This window comes from Doryrhamphus excisus, chromosome 9, assembly GCF_030265055.1.
Source record: "Doryrhamphus excisus isolate RoL2022-K1 chromosome 9, RoL_Dexc_1.0, whole genome shotgun sequence".
Taxonomy (NCBI): Eukaryota; Metazoa; Chordata; class Actinopteri; order Syngnathiformes; family Syngnathidae; genus Doryrhamphus; species Doryrhamphus excisus.
In genome coordinates, this window is record NC_080474.1 from 16645395 (window position 1) to 16666055 (window position 20661).

General features: G+C 39.6%; 3 protein-coding genes across 10 annotated transcripts in view; 2 read left to right on the top strand and 1 right to left on the bottom strand.

The window, feature by feature from the left end:
* pms1 (PMS1 homolog 1, mismatch repair system component) overlaps positions 1-2108 on the top strand; it is a 28852-nt gene extending 26744 nt beyond the window's left edge. For 4 of the 6 annotated variants that reach the window (XR_009131604.1, XR_009131602.1, XR_009131605.1 and 1 more), the window contains 2 exons: positions 1208-1312; positions 1885-2108. The gene's annotated coding sequence lies outside the window, so the exon portion shown is untranslated. Of the gene's footprint in view, positions 1-1207; positions 1319-1884 lie in introns of all 6 variants that reach the window. The other 2 variants (XR_009131603.1, XR_009131607.1) reach the window with 1 other exon arrangement.
* A 2048-nt stretch (positions 2109-4156) lies between these two features.
* hibch (3-hydroxyisobutyryl-CoA hydrolase) lies at positions 4157-14650 on the bottom strand. The gene is made up of 14 exons (XM_058081420.1): positions 14516-14650; positions 14367-14409; positions 14081-14212; positions 13252-13336; positions 13105-13185; positions 12936-12988; positions 11971-12049; positions 10223-10368; positions 9660-9746; positions 9514-9572; positions 8363-8444; positions 7511-7630; positions 7274-7307; positions 4157-7149 (listed from the first exon to the last, which is right to left on the bottom strand). The coding sequence occupies exons 1-14, from the start codon at positions 14545-14547 to the stop codon at positions 7034-7036; spliced, it is 1149 nt and encodes a 382-aa protein (XP_057937403.1). The 5' UTR covers positions 14548-14650; the 3' UTR covers positions 4157-7033.
* A 494-nt stretch (positions 14651-15144) lies between these two features.
* Positions 15145-20318, top strand: mmadhcb (metabolism of cobalamin associated Db). 3 transcript variants are annotated; one of them, XM_058081423.1, is made up of 9 exons: positions 15145-15334; positions 15842-15882; positions 16362-16421; positions 16705-16849; positions 16943-17154; positions 18123-18228; positions 18392-18522; positions 19681-19767; positions 19939-20318. In XM_058081423.1, exons 2-9 carry the CDS (start codon positions 15874-15876, stop codon positions 20110-20112), a joined length of 924 nt encoding a protein of 307 aa, XP_057937406.1. In that variant the 5' UTR covers positions 15145-15334; positions 15842-15873; the 3' UTR covers positions 20113-20318. The 3 variants fall into 3 exon arrangements, with proteins under 3 accessions (XP_057937406.1, XP_057937408.1, XP_057937407.1); XM_058081425.1 differs by lacking the exon at positions 16362-16421 and having other exon boundaries at positions 15145-15204; XM_058081424.1 differs by lacking the exon at positions 16362-16421 and having other exon boundaries at positions 15149-15334.
* Positions 20319-20661: the final 343 nt, after the last annotated feature.

The following is a 20661-nucleotide window of genomic DNA, read 5'->3' on the forward strand; positions in this document are numbered from 1 at the left end:
TAAACCTAATAATAATAACTGATTGGGCCACCCTTAGCAGCAACAACTGCAATCAAGTTTTCATTTTCCTTTTTCTTCAGCCATTCAGAGGTGGACTTGCTGATGTGTTTTAGATCATTGTGATCATTGTCCTCCAAGTTTCAGCTTGAGGTCACAAACAGATGGACGGATATTGTCCTTCAGGATAACAGAATTCATGGTTCCATTTATCACAGCAAGTCTTCCAGGTTCGGAAGCAGCAAAACAGTCTCAGGCCATCATGCTACCACCACCATATTTTACTGTTGGTATGATTTTTTTCTGAAATGTTGAAATAGAAATACTAGTAGGATATAGTTAGTACAATAATTAGTGTGAACCTGGCTTTTACTCGGGAAGTAATAATCCTGGCATATTTTTTGATAAGGACCATGTGTTTTGATTATTTTAGTAATCGTTTTAATTACCTTTGCACCGTGATGAACATCGTTTTTTAACATTCTGGGTCATAATCAATGTGATTCAGTAAAATAAGCCCATCTCCAGAGAGAAATAGATTGTTTACGTCCAATTATGCGAGAACAAATTCTAAAGCTTCAACTCTTGTGCACTGCAGTATTTTAACAGTCCGCTAGATGGCGGTGCTGCTGCGTGTGCCGTTACTGGCAGGTAGGGTACTGAGCTATACTGCAAATTTTTGTATCAATTTGGTATCAATACGTCGATTTCAAGATTTCAAGAATGATTTTTTGCTTTTATTCTGTAGCAAGATTGAGCAAAATAAGTATTAAGTAAAATTATTAAAATATTTTAAATCAGTAATTTATTACCCGAGTTTATAAATAGGTGTATACAATATACAGCATTTGAACAGAATAACAAACATATATAGTGTATATTTGTGGAACTGAAGACAGTTACTATTATCGAGACATTATCGACATTTGGATCCTTCTGTCAGGGCGCCGCCTGCACACGCGTGTTGAGTTCAAGTGCTCTGCTGGGTTGTGTTGATGTTCGGTGAGGAGCGACGTGTGTGTGTGTGTGTGTGGAGCTTCTCATCTTTGCTCTGTCGTCTCTTTCGTTCGTGTTTCCCCGCCCCCGGTGGTGAGTATGGCTTCGTGATTTTTCCAATCCGGCGAGCTCAATCTGCTGTTAAGGATTAATTTTGTTGATGTTTATGGTTCATGAACAAGTCAAGTTCACGCCACTGCTTTTGTGTCTGAAGGAGGCGAGGAGAAGACTTTACATCACTCTGTAGGACATGAGGATTATCACTCTTTGAAGGACCTTGGGTTATTCATTCTCACAGGCATGGAGAAAAAACTTCAAAGTATGTGTGAGTATGTGTTTACCCAAATCAATACATACTGCTGTTTTGTAGTTTAATTGCTAGTGTTACTATAGTGAAGAAAGGTGATGCTAGCATCACAACCATGCTGTGTGTTTTTTTTTTTTTCCCGCCCATCTCATGTATCATTCAGTACATGTGATGTGAAGATAGAGCATCTTTGTGAATGAAGCACATGTTTAGAGATGGACTTAGCTAAAAAAAAAAAAAAAAAGGAGCCCTAAGCATGACTCGGCTGTTGTAGTGAAGCAGATGGGAGAAGCAGCTTTTACAATCCAACAGCAGCAGCAGTAGTGCATGACTCCAGACGTCCTTGTGTCATGCAAGCTAAAATAGGCCAAAGGATTGAGTCATAAAACACTCGATGTGCACAAGAGCAGGGTGGCTTTTCAAAAATCACCCTGAGCCGCCCGGCAGCCTTTAAAGCTCGGGGTCACGCAGCTGCCACGGCCACAAATGATTGCGTTCTTTCATCAACTCCTCGCCATCTGGTATTTTTAGGCTGGTTGATGTCAAATAATTCACAGTCGTCCTCCCTTTTTCTTTCTGTGCAGCCCAAGAAAGGAGAAACCTGCACTCTGTATCACATACGGACCCACACAGGAATGGGCTTACCCACTAAATTACCGTCTGCTATTGTGTAATACCTCCATATGTGGATACTTCGCCATGGGTGAATGTGGGAGTGGATGACAGGACCCCTTAGGATGAACCTAAACTGCTTTTAGAAACCAAAACCAAAGACCAGCACCCACCCCACAGTAAATCTATGCACCATCCTCCAGAGTATGGGGTGTGTCAAATCCAAGAGGAGCACCTCTGTGGACCAAAATGTGAAGGAGGACGGTAAAGTCGGGAGGACAAAAGGAGAGAAGGCATACCTGCTTCATTCTGAGGTGGGCTCACCTCAAGTCAACCCAGCTTTGCTGGAGTACGCCCAGAAGCTCTCTGAGGACATCATGACTCGAGCTGTACAGCAGTGGGTGGAAGTGGACCGCCGCTACATTGACATCCCTTACATTGAGTGTGACGTACCATAAGGATCTTAAGGATCTCAAAGCCTGCAAGCACAGGCGGATGTTATCCTTTTCATCGTTTTTTATTCTTACCTGGATTAGCAAAAATCACTGAAACTTCCATGAAGGAATTCAACCTGATTCAATTGGTGAGAATCTGGATAAACGTGTAGATATGGGAATTTATTTTCACTTTCTTACGCCCGCAATAGCTGTTAGTCCCTGCCCACTATTTGAAGTTATATTGCCCGGCCTGAACTCATTACTCATAATGTTTTTTATGAATATGCAAATTTATTATAATCAGTGTGGTTCTGTGGATTAATTGTTGCAGCTCTAGTATAATACACAGTACGCATTTTTCCAAACATGTCCAGACTTTAGGGACATCCTTCAGTTCAGAATGAAAAGATTCTAACTACTACTACTACTACTACTACTACTACTTTAGGACCTGATTACTGTATTTTCTGGACTATAAGTCGCTCCTGAGTATAAGTCGCACAATGCCAAAAATGCATAATTAGGTAGAAAAAACATACATAAGTCACATTGGAGTATAAGTCGCATTTTTTGCAGGTAATTTATTTTACAAACTCATTCATTCATTCATTCATTTTCTACCGCTTTTTCCTCACAAGGGTCGCGGGGGATGCTGGAGCCTATCCCAGCTGTCTTTGGGCGAGAGGCGGGGTACACCCTGGACTGGTCGCCAGCCAATCACAGGGCACATATAGACAAACAACCATTCACACTCACATTCATACCTATGGACAATTTGGAGTGGCCAATTAACCTAGCATATTTTTGGAATGTGGGAGGAAACCGGAGAACCCGGAGAAAACCCACGCATGCACGGGGAGAACATGCAAAATCCACACAGAGATAGCCGAGGGTGGAATTGAACTCCGGTCTCCTAGCTGTGAGGTCTGCGCAATAGTTATTCAGCTACACAAAAAATAAACATAAACAGCAAAGGTGTCCAGTGTTTATGTAACATAAACAGTTTTTTTCATTTATAAGTCGCTCTGGAGTGTAAGTCGCAGGAACAGCCAACCTATGGAAAAAAAAGTGTGACTTATAGTCCGGAAAATACGGTACATGTGGGCGGATCCCACCCATGTTTTAGGATTAAGTGCATCAAAGTCAGAGCCTCTGTGAAGCAGAATGACCAGTGTTTGATATCAAAATGAGATTTCCTACACTCAATATTATATGAATATTTGAGAATTGATTTCTAATCATATCCATGGAATGGATTTATATTGCGCTTCATGGTTCTGTTCAGTTCATGTATTTGTATTTACCAAAGTGTTTGTCATGACTATTTTAAAAGGCTAAAAAGGCAGGACATCAATTATAAGTTAAATTTGGTCAAACAACACCGACCCCGTTTCATTTACACACTGCTGTTAAATAATAAAAATGGTAGTTGGGACTTATCTCCTTTATGTTGCCGTACCTTAGACGCTTTTATGTGTCATCATGTTGCAAATGAAAACCTGCAACCTTCTAGCTTTGGATCAACCAGTGTGCCATCATGGGAACGGCACTGCAGGCAGAGCAACAATAACGATGGGACCAGTGCACTAATCCTTGTGGACTGGGTAATCCTAAACATATTGCCAACAAACTAAAGATTAAACTGTTTTTTTATGCTTGAGAAGCTTGCAAGTGTTGCACCACAGTGAGGCTGAGGCAAGTGAAGTCATTTCATTTCAAATGATGTAGGCTAAAAAATACTCTTTGCAAATCATCAAAGAAATGCAAATATTAGTCAATGACAACACAACTGAACACAAAATGCAGTTTTTAAATTCATCTTTTTATTATTTTAGGGAGAAAAACAAATCCAACATCCATGGCCCTGTGTGATTGTACCCCTGTTAAAACATAACTGAGATGGATTGACATCTATCTGTCTGGTAAAGGTTATTAAGCCATTTCTAAAGGTGTGGGACTCCAGCAAACCACAGTGAGAGCAATTATCCAGAAATGCCAAAAAACATGAACGAAAATGACCTTAATAGCACAGCAACGACTCATCCAAGAGGTCACAAAAGACCCCACAACAACATCCAAAGAACTGCAGGCCTCACTTTCCTCAGTTAAGATCAGTGTTCATGACAGCCATCATAAGAAGGACACCAGGCAAAAACGGCGATGGGAGATGTTCTAAGACCAAAACCACTGCTGAACATAAACAACATTAAGGCTCCTCTCAAATTTGCCACAAAACATCTTAATGCCCCTCCCTCCAGGGAAAATACTCTGTGGTGTAACAAGACAAAAGCTGAACATTATGGAGGGTGTGTGTCCCATTACTTAATGCGAAAACATTTGAAATGAAAACATGCTACATCATACCAAGAGTAAAATATGGTGGTGGTAGTGTGATGGTCTGGGGTTGTTTTGCTGAAGACTTGCTGTGATAAATGTGATGATAAACTATCGACCAAAAATTAATCCACAGCTCTCTTAAGATACTCATTGCCAGTTAATCAATACTTGATTGCAGTTGTTGCTGTGTAACTCAACCAGTTACTAGCTTTAAGGGGCAATCTTTCTTCCTTAATAATAAAAGATAATCTAAAAACAATTGTGTGATAATCTAAAAACAATTTGCTCAATTGTGTTGCCGCTGACTAATATTTACATTTCTTTGATGATCTGAGTGTGACAAACATTTCCCACCATTGTCCACTTTACTGTAAAATGCATGTGACAGTGACTATACAACGTCTCATTTAACTACATTTTCTCTCATGATCACTTATCACTTTCCAACACAATAAGCCATAAAAGCCCAGCCAGAGAGGCGCCACTTACTAGCACTTGTGGTTAGAATGATAAATCAGAATGATACACAGTGTTTGCACAGTGTCCTGTCCGTGACACAGGCTTTTTGCATTCTGCAATGCAGTTTAATGATGTGCACATAAAATGACCATAAATCATTTATGGCACGCTGTGAACTACACAGTTCATCTCCATGTAGGACAAATGGAAGGATTTATAGTGGAGCGCTTGTTTCAAGATTTTTTAGTAACTATCAACATGCGGGTTTTGACAACATGAGTAGTTATGTGTACTATGATGCTTTATAGGTCACCTGGTTCACTATGAACATGAACTCACCTAAACAACTCGACTGTAGTAGGCAACTGTATGTGACGTCGTGGAAGAACATTGGGATTTTTATATAAATTGATTGAGGAGGGGTGACTTGATATATAAACTGTACTTTATTGATACTGTGATAGAAATTTAAAGTAAATTTAAAGATTACCTTCAAGATTTATCTTTGTGTAAAGTCATAAAATGCTGTATATGAGCAGTTTCTTCCAAAGGAGACCTATTATTCTCATTTTTCAGGCCTTTGTATCGAGTTGTGGACTTCTACACACAGTAAGCAGTATAGAAAGCTTTCTAGATCTTCAAGATTCTGCACCTATTCCAGTTGTTTTTCTTTGGATTTTGTGCTTCCAGTGAAAACGATCTGCGCTAATTGGTTGGTCACACTCCCAAGTGCCAAGAGGACTTCTAGTGTTGTGCCGCTAGCTGCAAATAATAAACGGAAAATTATCTTTTTAAAATGAAAATATCTGCTTTTAACATACATATGTGTTGGATCCTGAATCCGATCAGGAAGATCTGAAGTTTCTCAAGAAAAAAAAGAGGTTACTTCAGAATTATAACCATTACTATGCTCTAATAAATATAGTTCTGCTGTATTCTTGATTTTAATGTCATTAATTCTGCTTAAAAAACAAAAAACATTCCAATGATCTTTCTGTTGTTCTTTATGGCAGGTCCCGGAAGGGCAGCTTACAAGGGACTTTCTTAATAGAAATGAAAAGACTGAAAATAAACAAGTCAAAAATATGACACACTCACCCTCCCTTGCTAGTACACGCATGCTAGTAATAAATGCAAGTCAAAAGAAAAGTCAATTAATAAAATTGCTCCTCCCGCCAGCTGATTAATGATAAGGCGCCCTCGTTAAGGCTTGCTGGGAGATGGGAAGAGCGAGGAGGAGAGGGAGTCCATCAGTACAACATTGTTTGTTAAGCCTGTTAAGAAGAATTTTGACAGAAATTTGTTTGCATGTTCGGGGTGTCATGAATTCATGTTTACATTAAAAGAACAGCTCACTTGATGCTTAAAGTGCGTTACCATGATGCAGTGATAGATGGTGATGGGTAGTGATGGTGTGGTTTGAGTGGTGATTTGAATTGAATAGTGTTTCTCTCTTTAAAAAGGAACCCATAATGGAGCCAAATAAAGTTGCAAGATGCAGCATTTTGACAAAAAAGGTGAGAAACACGACTGAATTTGATAAATAACTCAAACAAAACAGGAAGATGGTGTCTCACTGCCACGTCTTGTTTTTGGAAACACATTTCTATGCATGTAGAATTGTTTTATGCATGTAAAACCATAATTATGAAACTATAAAAATGTGTTTTGTCACATATTGCATCATACCTTAGTTTTATCCCAAAAAACAACTGTATTATCCTTCGCTTCTGGCTGCCTGATCTCATGAGACAACGTTCCCTAAACGATAAATATCACGTTTTAATCTTGTGAGATCTTGTGACACCCCTACATGTTAATCGAGGTTAAGATTTAATATGAATTTTTGTGCAACCCTAACATGTATGAGTGAAGGTGCTGGTTGATATCAAAAAGACATATCCATCTCTCCAAGCGAGGAGAAACACTGGTCCACACTCTGGTCAGACACCTCCTCCAGAGTTGATGGATTCCATTTGGGATTCTGGTCCTTGTCAACCAGAACTAGAGGAAACGTATGTGAACTTAATGAGCATCTCAATGATATAACACAAACATGAATTATTAGTACTATTAATGTAACATTGTTGTTATTAATGTAACAATGTGTTTTATTGATCCAACTTACGAGCTCGTACGCCCTCATAGAAGTCACGGCCATGCTGCAAAGCAAAACAATGGAATTAGCTGGCATCTTCTTTACGCCTCAAAGTACGAGAAATTATAGCAACATTGCAGCACTTGACTTTTTTTTATGTAAACATGCTCTGTACTGTATTGATACAAACAGTTCAAATTTGATGTATTATTTGAAATAGAAAGTAATGTTTGTAACATGCTGATGTGCTGATGTGAAGGTCTTTACCACACAGGCCTGGCTCAAGCGATACTCCATGACAAACACATCCTGCAGGCTGAGAGTAGCACCGGTCTGCAGCTGCTTGAAGGTTATTTTCAGGGAAGTGGGAGACATCCGGGATAATTCCTGCAGGAACACACACACACACACACAGAAAAAACTAAGCTAATTTGATGCATTTCCCTCAGAATAATGTTGCGTAATGAAAACTGTGATGCTACTAGATGCATATTACAAATAAACACACAAAATAAGTCAAAACCTTGGTTAGCGTATGTCCTGGTTAGTGTTTTTTGGTAAAAGTCAAAAATCAAAAACTAATTTGTCAACATTTATTGTGCCACATGTTAAATTGTTATTGTCATTTGTTATTGTGGGATGTTTTTATCAATTGTAAAAAGTGCTTTTGGATTATTAATTCAGTGTGATAATGAAAACAAATAATCAACAGCGGAGCATGTGCTGGGGCGGGGCTTATAATCTGAGGTATTTGTATAATCTCTTTTGGCTTAGACCTCAGTGGATGATGCAAATGGATATTAGGTGAAAAACAGAATTAGGGAAATTAGTTTTACTGAAGCTGCTTTGTAAAAAGGCAGCCACTAAACACGGGGGGCTTGTGATCAAGACGGCACAAGACCAGGACAAGACTAACCCCATTAAGTACTTAACTGAGGTAACGGCTAATTACTAACATATGCTGACTTGGCCTGGCTCTGTTCCAGCCCCAGAGGTTTACCAGATGGTGAGAAAACAGAAAAGGAAACAGGAAAATGTATGGACACCTCCCCCTTTATATAGTATGACCGATGATGATCATTTAATGGCCAAACAGTAATACAATAAAAACTCATGTACCTCAATTTGTTTCTTTGCAAAGTCTGAGTTGTCTGCCTTCAGGTTCTGCATGATGCCCTCCACACTGCTTGAGCTAAACAGCCTGTGGGGATGAAAAGGACAGCGCTGATATGTCAGCTAATGTATACAATTTTAATTACAGTGATACCTCGGTTAGAGTACAGCCCTGTTAGCGTGTTTTTTATTCATTTATTTCTTATCTTCAATAGGCTGGAGCCTATCCCAGCTGTCTTTGGGGCAAGAGGCGGGGTACACCCTGGAAGGGTTGCCAGCCAATCACAGGGCACATATAGACAAACAACCATTCACACTCACATTCATACCTATGGACAATTTGGAGTCGCCAATTAATCTAGCATGTTTTTCTCCAAAGAAACCCGCGCATGCAAACTCCACACAGAGATGGCCGAGGGTGGAATTGAACTTGTTTTTTCCTAGCTGCTAGGCCTGCGTGCTAACCACTCGTCCGCCGTGCAGCGCTTTGTTAATTAAATTTTACATAATTTCAGTTAGGGGCGTCACGGTGGTCGAGTGGTTAGCGTGCAGACCTCACAGCTAGGAGACCAGGGTTCAATTCCACACTCGGACATCTCTGTGTGGAGTGTTCTCCCCGTGCATGCGTGGGTTTTCTCCGGGTACTCCGGTTTCCTCCCACATTCCAAAAACATGCTAGGTTAATTGGCGACTCCAAATTGTCCATAGGTATGAATGTGAGTGTGAATGGTTGTTTGTCTATATGTGCCCTGTGATTGGCTGGCGACCAGTCCAGGGTGTACCCCGCCTCTCGCCCGAAGACAGCTGGGATAGGCTCCAGTACCCCCCGCGACCCTCGTGAGGAAAAGCGGCAGAAAATGAATGAATGAATGAATAATTTCAGTTTGCGTATGTCTCGATTAGCCGGATTGATAATGGCATGGGTAAATAAACATACAAGACTTTTAACCATATATGTCAAGGAATGTCTGAGCTGTACTTTTCCTCAGATTTCAGTCTGCAGAGAGCATTCTCCGCATATCTTCCCTGGCACACAGAAATATATGACATCATTGGACCATTTGGAAGGAATTAATAATACCAACTAAGGTTCCATTGTATTTTGACAGTATGATAGCATCTATTTGAAACAACTGCAGGTAGAACTGCATCATTACCTGTCAATATCAGACATGTGCTTCTCCAAGACAAACGGTTTGTCAGAATCAAGGCTGCTCTGAGAGAGGACAAAAGCACAAACACCCAAGTCAAGCAACACAGTATAGCCCAATGAAAACCATTTGTGTGTCTGCTGTTTTTTTACCTCCTTCTGGAAGGAGTCTAACACTCGGGAAATATTCTCAGTAGAGGCCGACTTTAAGTCCAGTAGCTCCTTCTCTAAGTCAGATATCTATTGCAGCAAAAGGAGAGTTGAATGCAAAAAAATGCACTGATTAATAACATCAATGTGACCACTGTAGTGATGATTTCTGCAGAATTTATATTACTTTATAAAAACACAAGACTAACAAACAAAAAAAATCCATATTCCGAATGTAAACAAATCAGAGTTTGACTGTATTTTACAATGTTAACTCGCTGTAGCCAACTCATGTCAGACATTTAGTTCAACAAACAACGACAAACAACCATTCACACTCACATTCATACCTATGGACAATTTGGAGCCACCAATTAACCTAGCATGTTTTTGGAATGTGGGAGGAAACCAGAGTACCCGGAGAAAACCCACGCATGCACGGGGAGAACATGCAAATTCAGGGTGGAATTTAACTCGACTCTCCGAGCTGTGTAGCCCACGAACTAACCACTTATCCACCGTGCAGCCACTTTCCTTCATGTCAACGTCAATTACATGACAATTACCTTCTTAGACTCTACAAAGTGAGTGGCAATTCCGGCTCTCTGCACATCGCGGCCTTTGAGACGGAAGCCAGTCAAGGCCAGAAAGAGTCCCAATTTTCCTCGAAGCCTGGGGAGAAAATAACCACCTCCCACATCAGGGAACAAACCTGTCATGGTAAAAATTAAGAGTTAAGAAGCCGCAGCACACAATGAACATCAATGAACTCCACACTATGGCAGCAGGTAGACTAGCAAACACAATAGAATCCGATACAAGATGCATGAATGACTGCTTTACATACACTATTGTTAGAATTGCTTTCCTCGAGGCTGATTTCCCTTAAACATGTGATGCAAACAGATGAAATGTATTCTCGTTATTGTCTGTCAACACAATCCGCATCTCTAATCTCTGAAATGAAGTCTGTGTTTTTGTGAATGTTACCATTTGAGTATTTGACAGGAACAGAAGCTTTAAGGGTCACGGTGGATGTGGCATGATGCTCAGTGAACGGCAGAGAGCAGGATTAGATGAGCTGACCTGATTCACATCTGAAAACGTATTAAGTGTGGCAGATTATGGCAGGGCGGTTAAATCTGTTGAGGTTGTCACAGAGATATTAACACTTTGGTAAAGTGCAAAATAGTGTGACGGGTCATTGGAAGGTTATACATTAGATTCGGAATTTTGCCCTTTCTGATGAGTGATAAGATGTGTTGCCATAGCAACAATAGAACATGATTAGGACGTCATTGTGTAATGTAAACGTCTTCCTTCACTTTCTCCACTTTTTGTTATGACAGACCCAGCCTCCACAGTGCCTGTGGTTTATGTACGTATGTACGTACGTAGGTATTTGTGTGTCCCTGTTTTGTGTTATCAAGTCCTGTGGGCGGAGTTAGTTTGCACCTGGGCAATGTCCCAAGAGTACGTAAATGGCGCAGCTTTCGCAGCCTCAGTCTCTATATCGTCCATCATCAGACCAGCACCTTTGCCTTTGTTTGGCTTGAGCCTTGTTAGTTTATTTTTACATCCTCCAACGCGCAGACCAGAGGCGTCACGAGGTTCTGAGGACAGGGGGGGGGGCTTAGCCCCCTGGAGATGCACAGGATATGAATGAATGTAGTAGAAATTAAAAAAAAAAATCCAAAAAACAAATAACAAACAAGAACCGGGATATAACTTTCCCACTTTTGGAAAGATTTAGTAGAGATACTCAATAGTTTTAGGCCACCATTAAATTTACAAAAGTACACACAATCTACACTGCAAAACCACTGCTCAAGCTCTGCAACCATTCTGTCCAGTGATTAATTATATAATAATCATTATTATATTATTAATTAGCCTATTATTATTACTATCATCATTATTTTTCTTCTGATTATTACTACTAGTAGTAGTAGGCTAGTATTAGCCTGCTTATTGGCTTGCTTATTAGCCTGCTTTTGCCCTATTATATGAAATTTGTCAGAGATTTTTTTTTGTAAAAAAATAAAATAAAAAAATCAATAAAAATATCAATTATTTAGGGGGGCTTAAGAACATTTTAATTCATTTTAATTTTTAATTTTAATTAATTCTAAAATAGGCCTAATGGCGCAGACGCACTGACATACACAACCAAATATTGAGGTTGGTTTTCTGTTACTTTAAGTAACACATTACTGACCCTTTAATATCAATTTGGTTCCGACTTCAACATAGAACAATATCTCTGAAAGTTTGAAGAGCTCTTCTGAGTACTACCACCAACATTGCGTCTTACCAATAGCAGTTTCTGGCATGGCAAACAGTGTTCTCTCAGTGGCCACTCGAAAACGTCCATGAACTGACAGACCAACTCCCTGCAGGCAGAGGATGACAAAATAATGACAACATTCCAAGGAAAGGCTAAACTTAAAGTTGGAATTTTAAAACCTCTGGTGTAAATAATGCTAACATGCCTCACACCAAAGTAAGCCAACAATCTTGACGTACCCTGCCAAAACAAGTCCCAGTCATACTCACACACAAGCGTGTTCTGTCAACGGTATTTGTCGCCACCTAGTGGGCTCACGGCGTTACTACTGTTTTCAATGGCATCTGGTGCCCCCATGCCAAAGCACGCCTCACAAAAAAAAGATAAAAGTGTGCATTTCACCAAGAATAATACTTGGCTAGATTCAACTCCATTTCAGAGCCTGTGTCACTACAACTACAGCGTCATCTTCCTGAATCCCTGACATCACTTCCTGTCCAAGTCCGGAAGACATTTATTGTAACACACACAAACGCTGGTGTTATTTGCTCTGATTAAAACTACTATATTGAGTGATATGATTGTAAAGGAGACTATAGGGGTGCTATTTCATGTCTAGAGGGCTTCAATAATATTAAAAATCCCATGTAGAAGATCGCAAACAGGTTTTCTAAACTAAAACAAAAATATTAAAAATACAAAAATATTTGACTTATAGCCTACGTTTCGCTGTCAGATCTGGAAACAATTACACATGCTAGATGAGTAAAGCACACATTATTGATTATTATAATGATATAAAAATCATATTTTCAACACATTCAAGCCATTCGTACCATGCGGCCTAAGATCAGTAACGATTGATTGATTTTCCTGATAGCCAATCATGAAATTTAGTCAAATTCCCACCTCTAGCAGGTATGTCCTTATGTTTAATATCTTAATAGACATTTTGTCATCTCATATTCTCCAATTAAAGCAATATGACTTACCCCTCCCATTGTTATCCCATCAATTAAGGCAATAAATGGTTTCCTGCATGTTCCTGAAAACATCACATGGGTGTTAATGCAATTAAAACGTTTATTCGATTTGTGGGAAAGTGCAGAGAATTTAACATAAATACACATCTGTGTGCAGGGTTCATAAAAAAAAACTTACCTATCGCGTTATTCAGCATGTATTCCTCACGGAAAAAGACCTTTGTAAGGGGATCTCCAGCTTTCCCAGCTTCGGTTATTGCTGAAAAGAAGTATTAAAAATGTTAGTGATTATATTACTAGAATTACCTGCAGAGTTAGCATTTACCTCTGATGTCTCCACCAGCACAAAAGGCTTTACCACCAGCTCCTTTGATAATTATCAAGTCGGTTTCGCTGTCACTTTCCCATTTCTACGAGACACACAGGAGTTCATTTTGTAAAAATGCTATAAAAAAACATTTTTATTATATCAATTGTATTATTAGTTCCTTGCTTTAATGACACCAGTCCAGACATCAACCAGCATATCAATGTTTTCACAATTTAATTGGTCATTCAATAGGTCAGTCATCATTAAGATTTGGACACACTTTCCCATTGAATAACATGAGGAAAGTGTGTCCAAACTTTTGACTGGTAGTGTATGTTTGAAGACGGGCTGGTATGTTCATTAATAGGTAAATTTTTGTCTGGTTTTTATTTGCTGTTGGAACACCGAGTCTTCTTTTGTAATTTGCCTGGAGTTATTATTATACCCTGGAACAGCCATTGCCGGTTTTCCTGAATGACAATGGGTTACGTTTCTCAGGGTCTTGTTCTTGTTCACATGTGAGGCACAGATTTATTGTGAGGTCCAGCCGCCATCCTGGACTGCCGTGGTGAAGAAAGCTCTGTACTATAAGCCAAAGCTCTCAATCTACCAATCTGTCTACATTCATACCCTCAATCTTTGGGTAGTAACCAAAACAAGCTTCCTCAAGGTGGTCTGCTTAGAAATGGAGTGAGGATTGTAGTCATTTGGAACGGGGTCATAGTCTACATATCCTCTATCCTCTGTGTTTCAATACATACCAAAACTGTTACATGATTAAAATATCCAAAATGATGTCTAAAAAACACACATACACAATTCCTAGGTAAATAACTAGGAATACCTTGAGTTGAGGGTATATCAGTCGGATCATGGACATGTTGAGGGCATTTAGGACTTTCGGTCTGTTCATGGTGATCACACCAGCTCTGTTCACCTTCTCCAGGAGAACTTCTGGCTCCACATGACTGGACATCTGGTCCAAAATAACATTGAGAAGGCATCTGGTCATTTCTTTTCATGTATAAAAACAGCACCATGTATCATGTATCACTGTAGTACACAGACATCTTCTAACACTCCACTGGAATACAACAAAGTACTCATTTATTGCAGAAGTATTCCCTCACCATGTGTCCTTGAATTCGATGCAGTCTGCAGATAGTTCTCTGTCTGAAAGAAGCAAAAACTGTTTTGTTATGAACATGCTTTTATTTTATGATTGCCAAAAAACTCATATAAAAAAGAAACAAAATCGTGTACCAGACAGAATGTATACCTGAGTGTAGACGTAAGTTTTGTTAATAACATGACTGCAGATTGACTCCCTGGACCAAAGGATAACAACGCGTTTGTTCTTCGGGTCCGTTTATCTCCCCCCCTGTTCACTTCCTGATGGAGGCGTCCACTTACTCCTAATTGGTCAGTGTTATAGACGTCACGGGTAACGCAGTACAACAACCCAGGATATTCCGAACAACTAAAATGTAAAATGTATTTATGTTATATTTTAAATATATATTCACTGTCCTGTCTTCGTTGTCACTTCTATTATTTGTTTTTCAATAAGGTTATTGGGGAAAAATATGTTATTATCTGCCTACAGTGTCCTACAGTGACATCTACTGGGCACAAGATGGCACATCACGAGAACAGGAGGAAAAAGGTACAAAAATGCCCAAGAAAAATACATCTATCCACCAATTTCCATACTCATTTGTATCCTCATTCGGGTCACGTGTAAGCTGGAGCCTATCCCAGCTGAGTTTGGGGGTACATTCTGGATTGGGGGCTACCCAGGAAGGAGAATAAATTTTCTCCCATCCAGTTGGTGGCGGTAATGCGCTTCTAAGCTGGTTTGCAAAGCGCCAGCAATAACAAGACGAATGAAGCCGTGTCCCAGCAGCATTAGCTGAGTCGGGGACTGATGACGTTGGTTCCATTCCTTGCCCTTGCGCTTGTGTCTACGTAAGTTCAGAGTTGTTTTTTTTTACAGTATAGATATTAAAACTTTATCGGCGGACGCCCATCAGTCATTAATTACTGCGATTGGACGTAAATAATCCTGTGACTTTTCGCCATCCGTGGGTAAACATTGGTAAGTCTGTTGTTTATTCAGTTGAACCTTACCTGTCAATGCAAGCTTTTTTCGTTTGAAGGTAATTCACTGGGACATATTCAGAGCATATGGAATAATGGCTATAATAAGTGAAAACAGAGTGGTTGTTAAACGGTCAAGGAAGCATGGACCCCAATGTGTATTTTACTGCACTGCTACTGAGATCAACCTATGCCATGTATCTCCATTGGTGTACATACAAACACACAAGTCCTCAGTATTAGGATAGATTGCTTTATATTTTGAATATAACTATGGCAATTTTGGTTATTCTAATCGTGATATGAAAAGTCCATCTCTACTTGACAAAATTGCAGGACATGGTGTTAATAGACATGTAAACATTTTAACTTAATTAATTCATGTGCACAAGGGATCTATGAAGGTGCAGTTTTGTGTTAATGCATACATTTTTATTAGACTTTGAACTTTTTGTTTTGTTTGTTTGGGAATGGGTCCTTACTGTCTTGTGTTCGAATCTAACAGATACCGAACAAAAAACTGCAAGGAACCGGAGGATGGCGACAGTAAGTTCAATGTGATGGATGATGTGACTATGATTAAATATTGTATGCAATGCAAGTGGTTCATTAAGTGGTAGGTATATTAATAGAAGGCGGTAGATTGTTGCTATAACTTACACAAGTGAGTACACCCCACATATCACTTTTATTTGATTGAAGTATATTTTCCTCAAAAGGACAATGCTATGGAAATTAAACACGGATATACTAGCAGTATAGGTTGACTGTGTATTTACTGAAAATCAGTCAACACGCCATTATTGTCTAAATAGCTCGACTGAAAAGTTTTCATTACAGATCTGTTTGCTTGAATACAGTCTGTCATGAAGTCATTGGGGGGGGGAAAGACAAGCTAATTGTCACAAACTCCCAAAGCAAGGTTGATTTAAATTGATAACTATTGCAAATGATGTGTACGACCGATTATTTAAAACAAAATACATTAACAATGTGATTGTGACTGGTCTCCACATTACACACAGGTCTGTGCCAGGGCTGCTGATAACAAAGAACAAGATGCTGTAGCTTCAACAGAGCAACAGGTGGCAATCACACTCCATTCAAAGGAGCTTAATACGGATTTCAACAAGATATCAATATTTGCAGATATAAGGGGTGTACTCACTTTTGTGAGGTATACATACAGACGAAGAACACAAGCATTTATTAGCTCAACAACATCAAAATGCTTCCATTTTCCAGAATCAGAAAACAACTCATCTTTTTTGTGTCATAATGATTGTCGGCGAAACATATGGTCATGAAAGGAATGGTTCACAATGTGTATATTTGAAGCTAACAAAGTTTTTGTGATTATGTGCTCAGGTGCTGTACAGCAGAACCAGACTGGCTACATATCTCCCTGGGCTTCAGGCTCTGGTGCATCATATTGCCAGAACCAAGGGCTTGTCTATTACTGGATGCCATAGCTCAGCTGCTCGCCATGTAGCAACAGTCCCTTCCATAAGTGGTACGCAATTACTAGCCCTACTTACTAGTTGAGTAGAATTCCGAAAATCTAAATCAGGTTAAGAATTATTGTTGCGGTTGTCTTCTTTTTCAGAACCACTTCCATCGTGGCTGGATGAGACCATGGTGCCATCTGGTGTCAAAAACCAGGTCTCCCTTCTCCCCGGTAATGTAGGTTTTGACTGTAATCTGGAAAAAAATTCCAAGGACAAGATGAGACTCACAAAAAGGACGGTTCCTGATCTTCTGTCTGCCTCACCAAACCGTGAACGATGTTTATCCAGGCTGCCTATGAATGAGTTTTTTGTAAGTAAAATATACAATTGCACTCATGGTTATTCAATACACATTTAATTTTTTTTCAAAATGCAGAAACTTTCAACAGATAATCAAATAAACATTTAGCCAATTTCTTCTGTGTAAGAATATAAATCATAGTATTGTAATATTACTGTAGATGTGTTGCACAACACCTGCTTAGTCGTGGTTTCAAAACCACTAAAATTGTGTGTCATGCCGTTTCTACGTTATAAGAGAAAGTGGAGGCCACTGCATGGAAATATTTTGCATCACATTCTGTGTTATTCCTTGCAGTTGGAATTGAGCTTCAATGTGTTTCCAAAAGTTGATTGTTGCCTCATTTGCATTGAGCCGTGCCGGTACAGCCGCAATGTTGTCGCCGTTGTCGGTTGACATTTACGTCGGGAGTCACCAAATGTGAAAAAAGTTGTGATTCAGTATGCGGAATGATTTGAGGATAAGTGGGATAAACTGTTTATTTTCGACTAAACAACGAGCGACAACCGCTTAACATTGCAGTTGAAGCGGGAGTTAATGGAAAAGTGTGACCTTCCACTATGAAATATTAACATTACATTTTTTAAAATTAATTATGTTGCAACTTGATTGTATTTATTTGCATTTTGCCTTGTTTAGCTAAGAAAATATTCTGTTGTGACTTGTTTTGCATGTATAGCCACGGTAGACTGCATATTTATTATTTACTATTTATTTAGAAATATTTAAATTAATTGTATTTATTTTAAATGCATGTTCCATTTCCATTGTGTTATATTATGTGGTTTAATATTGACTTTTTTTTGTATTTTTAATAACGTTATTTCACAACAACACATTTTAGAGCAGTAATTACAATACACTGAAACTGTAATGTTTGCCCAACATTTTCATACTGTCAGAAATTCATACCAGCCTATGCCTACTCATCAGTTAACATTGCATATGTGCATGTCCATGTGTACTTCTATACACAGAAAGAAGATGACCCAGCAGTCAATCAGAATGACAGTGGAGCAGCAAATGTAGCCAAATCATGTGTGGAGTGTGTCATACAGCCATGCCCTGATAAACTACAGCAAGGTAATTCACTGAACAAAAGCAAGTAAATGGTAAGTAAACAGTCCATCATGTGACCCTGACAGAGTGTGTTTTGGTACATTCGATCTTGTAATGTTATTTTAAGCACCACTGAAGAAATGTAATTACTATAGAAAATGTGATTTCTTCACAATGTGTTACCCAGATCTCCAATGCCTGTTTCCTGAGGCCCCAAGCTCTCAAGTGACCGTGGTCACAGTGACTCAAAAGACACAGAATGATATGACGGCATGGTCTTCCGCTGTGGAGGAAGAGAGAGAGCAGATGCTTGACAAGGTTAGCTAGCCGACTAAGATTCTCTTACTGGTTTTTAAATGTTTAGCTTAACGGCCTTGCACCTTCTTATTTATCTGATCTTCTTTTACCATATCAACCCCCGCCGCCCCTGCGGTCCTCCGGTCCTCCGGCACTGGCCTTTTAACAATACCAAAACCCACGGTGAGGCAGCATTTAGCCACTATGGCCCCCACCTGTGGAACAGCCTGTCGGAGAGCCTAAGGACTGCAGAGACTGTTGATATTAAAAAAAAAAGATTAAAGACACACCTTTTTAAGCAGGCTTTTAACTAATATTTTTAAACTTATGTTTTTAGCTTTTAACTCCAGTGTTTCCTCAGGGGGGGGTCCTCCACACTGGGGGCTGTGTCGGGTCTGCTGAGGGGGTGCCATTCTTGGGTCCCTTCGACCCGGCCGGCTGGGGGTTCCTCCCTTTAATGTGGGGGTCCGCCCGTCTGTCGGAGTCGGGGGGCCCGGGTGCTGGTCCCCCGATGGCACGGCCTGCGGCTCCTCCCAGTGTGGACGGCCCCAAAGGTGTGTGTGAGTGTGTGTGTGTGTCTAGTATGGAGGGTGGGAGGGAGGGGCTTTCTTAGTAATTGTTTTTCCTTTTAATTGTGGTAATTGTTTTTAATTCTGTTAAGCACTTTGTGTTGCATGTCTTTGCAGGAAAAGGGCTCTACAAATAAAGTTGATTTGATTTGACTTAACACAGTGCTGATGGTTATTAAACTGAATCTGTGTTTCTACTATGACGTCTGTGATAAACAAGTATGAAACATGGTATGATGAAGCCTTCAAACGGCCCCAAAGGTCGTGTGATATCTAATGATATATGTCTCTGAGGAGTGGCAATAGCAGGGAGGGAGCAAGTCACTTGGTTAAGTGCAAGGCCACCATGTACTGATGGACGACTATATATGGCAGTAATGATATTCAATTGGGCTCAAGTCTATGTGTTTCAATCTGATTAAGTGCGCTTCAGCTGGACCACTTCCAATTTGGTGTAGTACTACTGTTGAATATTCTTAAATACTGTTTTTTGTTATATTCCAATTGTATTCCACTACAGTTACCGCAACGCTGTGTCAATCAAATAACACCGCCTCACTCATCTATTTAGTCATTATCTTTATTATAAAGTATTATTGTTCCTCTCTAGTTTGTAGATGGAGCAAAGGACATCTGCTTCATCCTGCAGAGAGAAGGATTCTGGGCTGACTTCATCGAGCCTTCCTCCGGCTTGCCGGTAAGACCAAAGATAAACTTCCTTCAAAAGAACAGTCTTTGATGAGATTTCTTTACCAGGCACGAGATGTTCAGGGACCATGTCAGAACTTGAGTGATGTACAACAGTGTTTTTGTGACAATGGCAGTGCAACATTTTTATATTGAAATGACCTCTTTATTTACTCCGCAGTTCTTTGGATCTTACACCAACAACACATTCTTCGAGACCGACGACAGGTACCATCTTCTGGGTTTTCAGATTGAAGATCTTGGTTGCTGTAGAGTTATTCGACATCATTTGTGGGGGACGCATGCCTTTGTGGGGACAATATTTACCAATGCACCACCCAGCAGTTTATCATGAATAAATGCATTGGACACATAATCATAGTTTGGTTTAAATAATAAACGGAATATAAGCATAATAAGCAGGCACAGGTCAGGGCTTGCCATTAAAATGTTGTATAAAAAAACAAGATCCTCAATCTTAGCAGGATTTATGTATAAACTTGAGGCAATGCTATGAAAAAAATACAGCAAGTTAAATCCCTGCTGTTAATAAACTCTTTACCATCTTATGTATTTTCTATTGTATTTTTTTCCAGTTTCTCATTTTTTCTGGTCGCACATCCAGCTGGGAAGAAAGTTTAGTAAATAATCGGGGTTGTCATCCCTAAAGATGTTTAGTCGGAGTAATTATAAAAACCTACAAATCTCCACCTAGCATGTTTTTATGCATCTATTCACAACTTTTGAGTTTATACATACTTGGGCGTTAACAAATCGCTTCTTCCTCTCTCTTCTCTCTCTCAGACGTACACGGTCTTTCTAATTTAGCGTAGGTGTTACAGAATAAATGCTTGTGAAATGCCTTATTTTGTGTTGCACAACAGTGAGTCGTAACTTCTAGTCA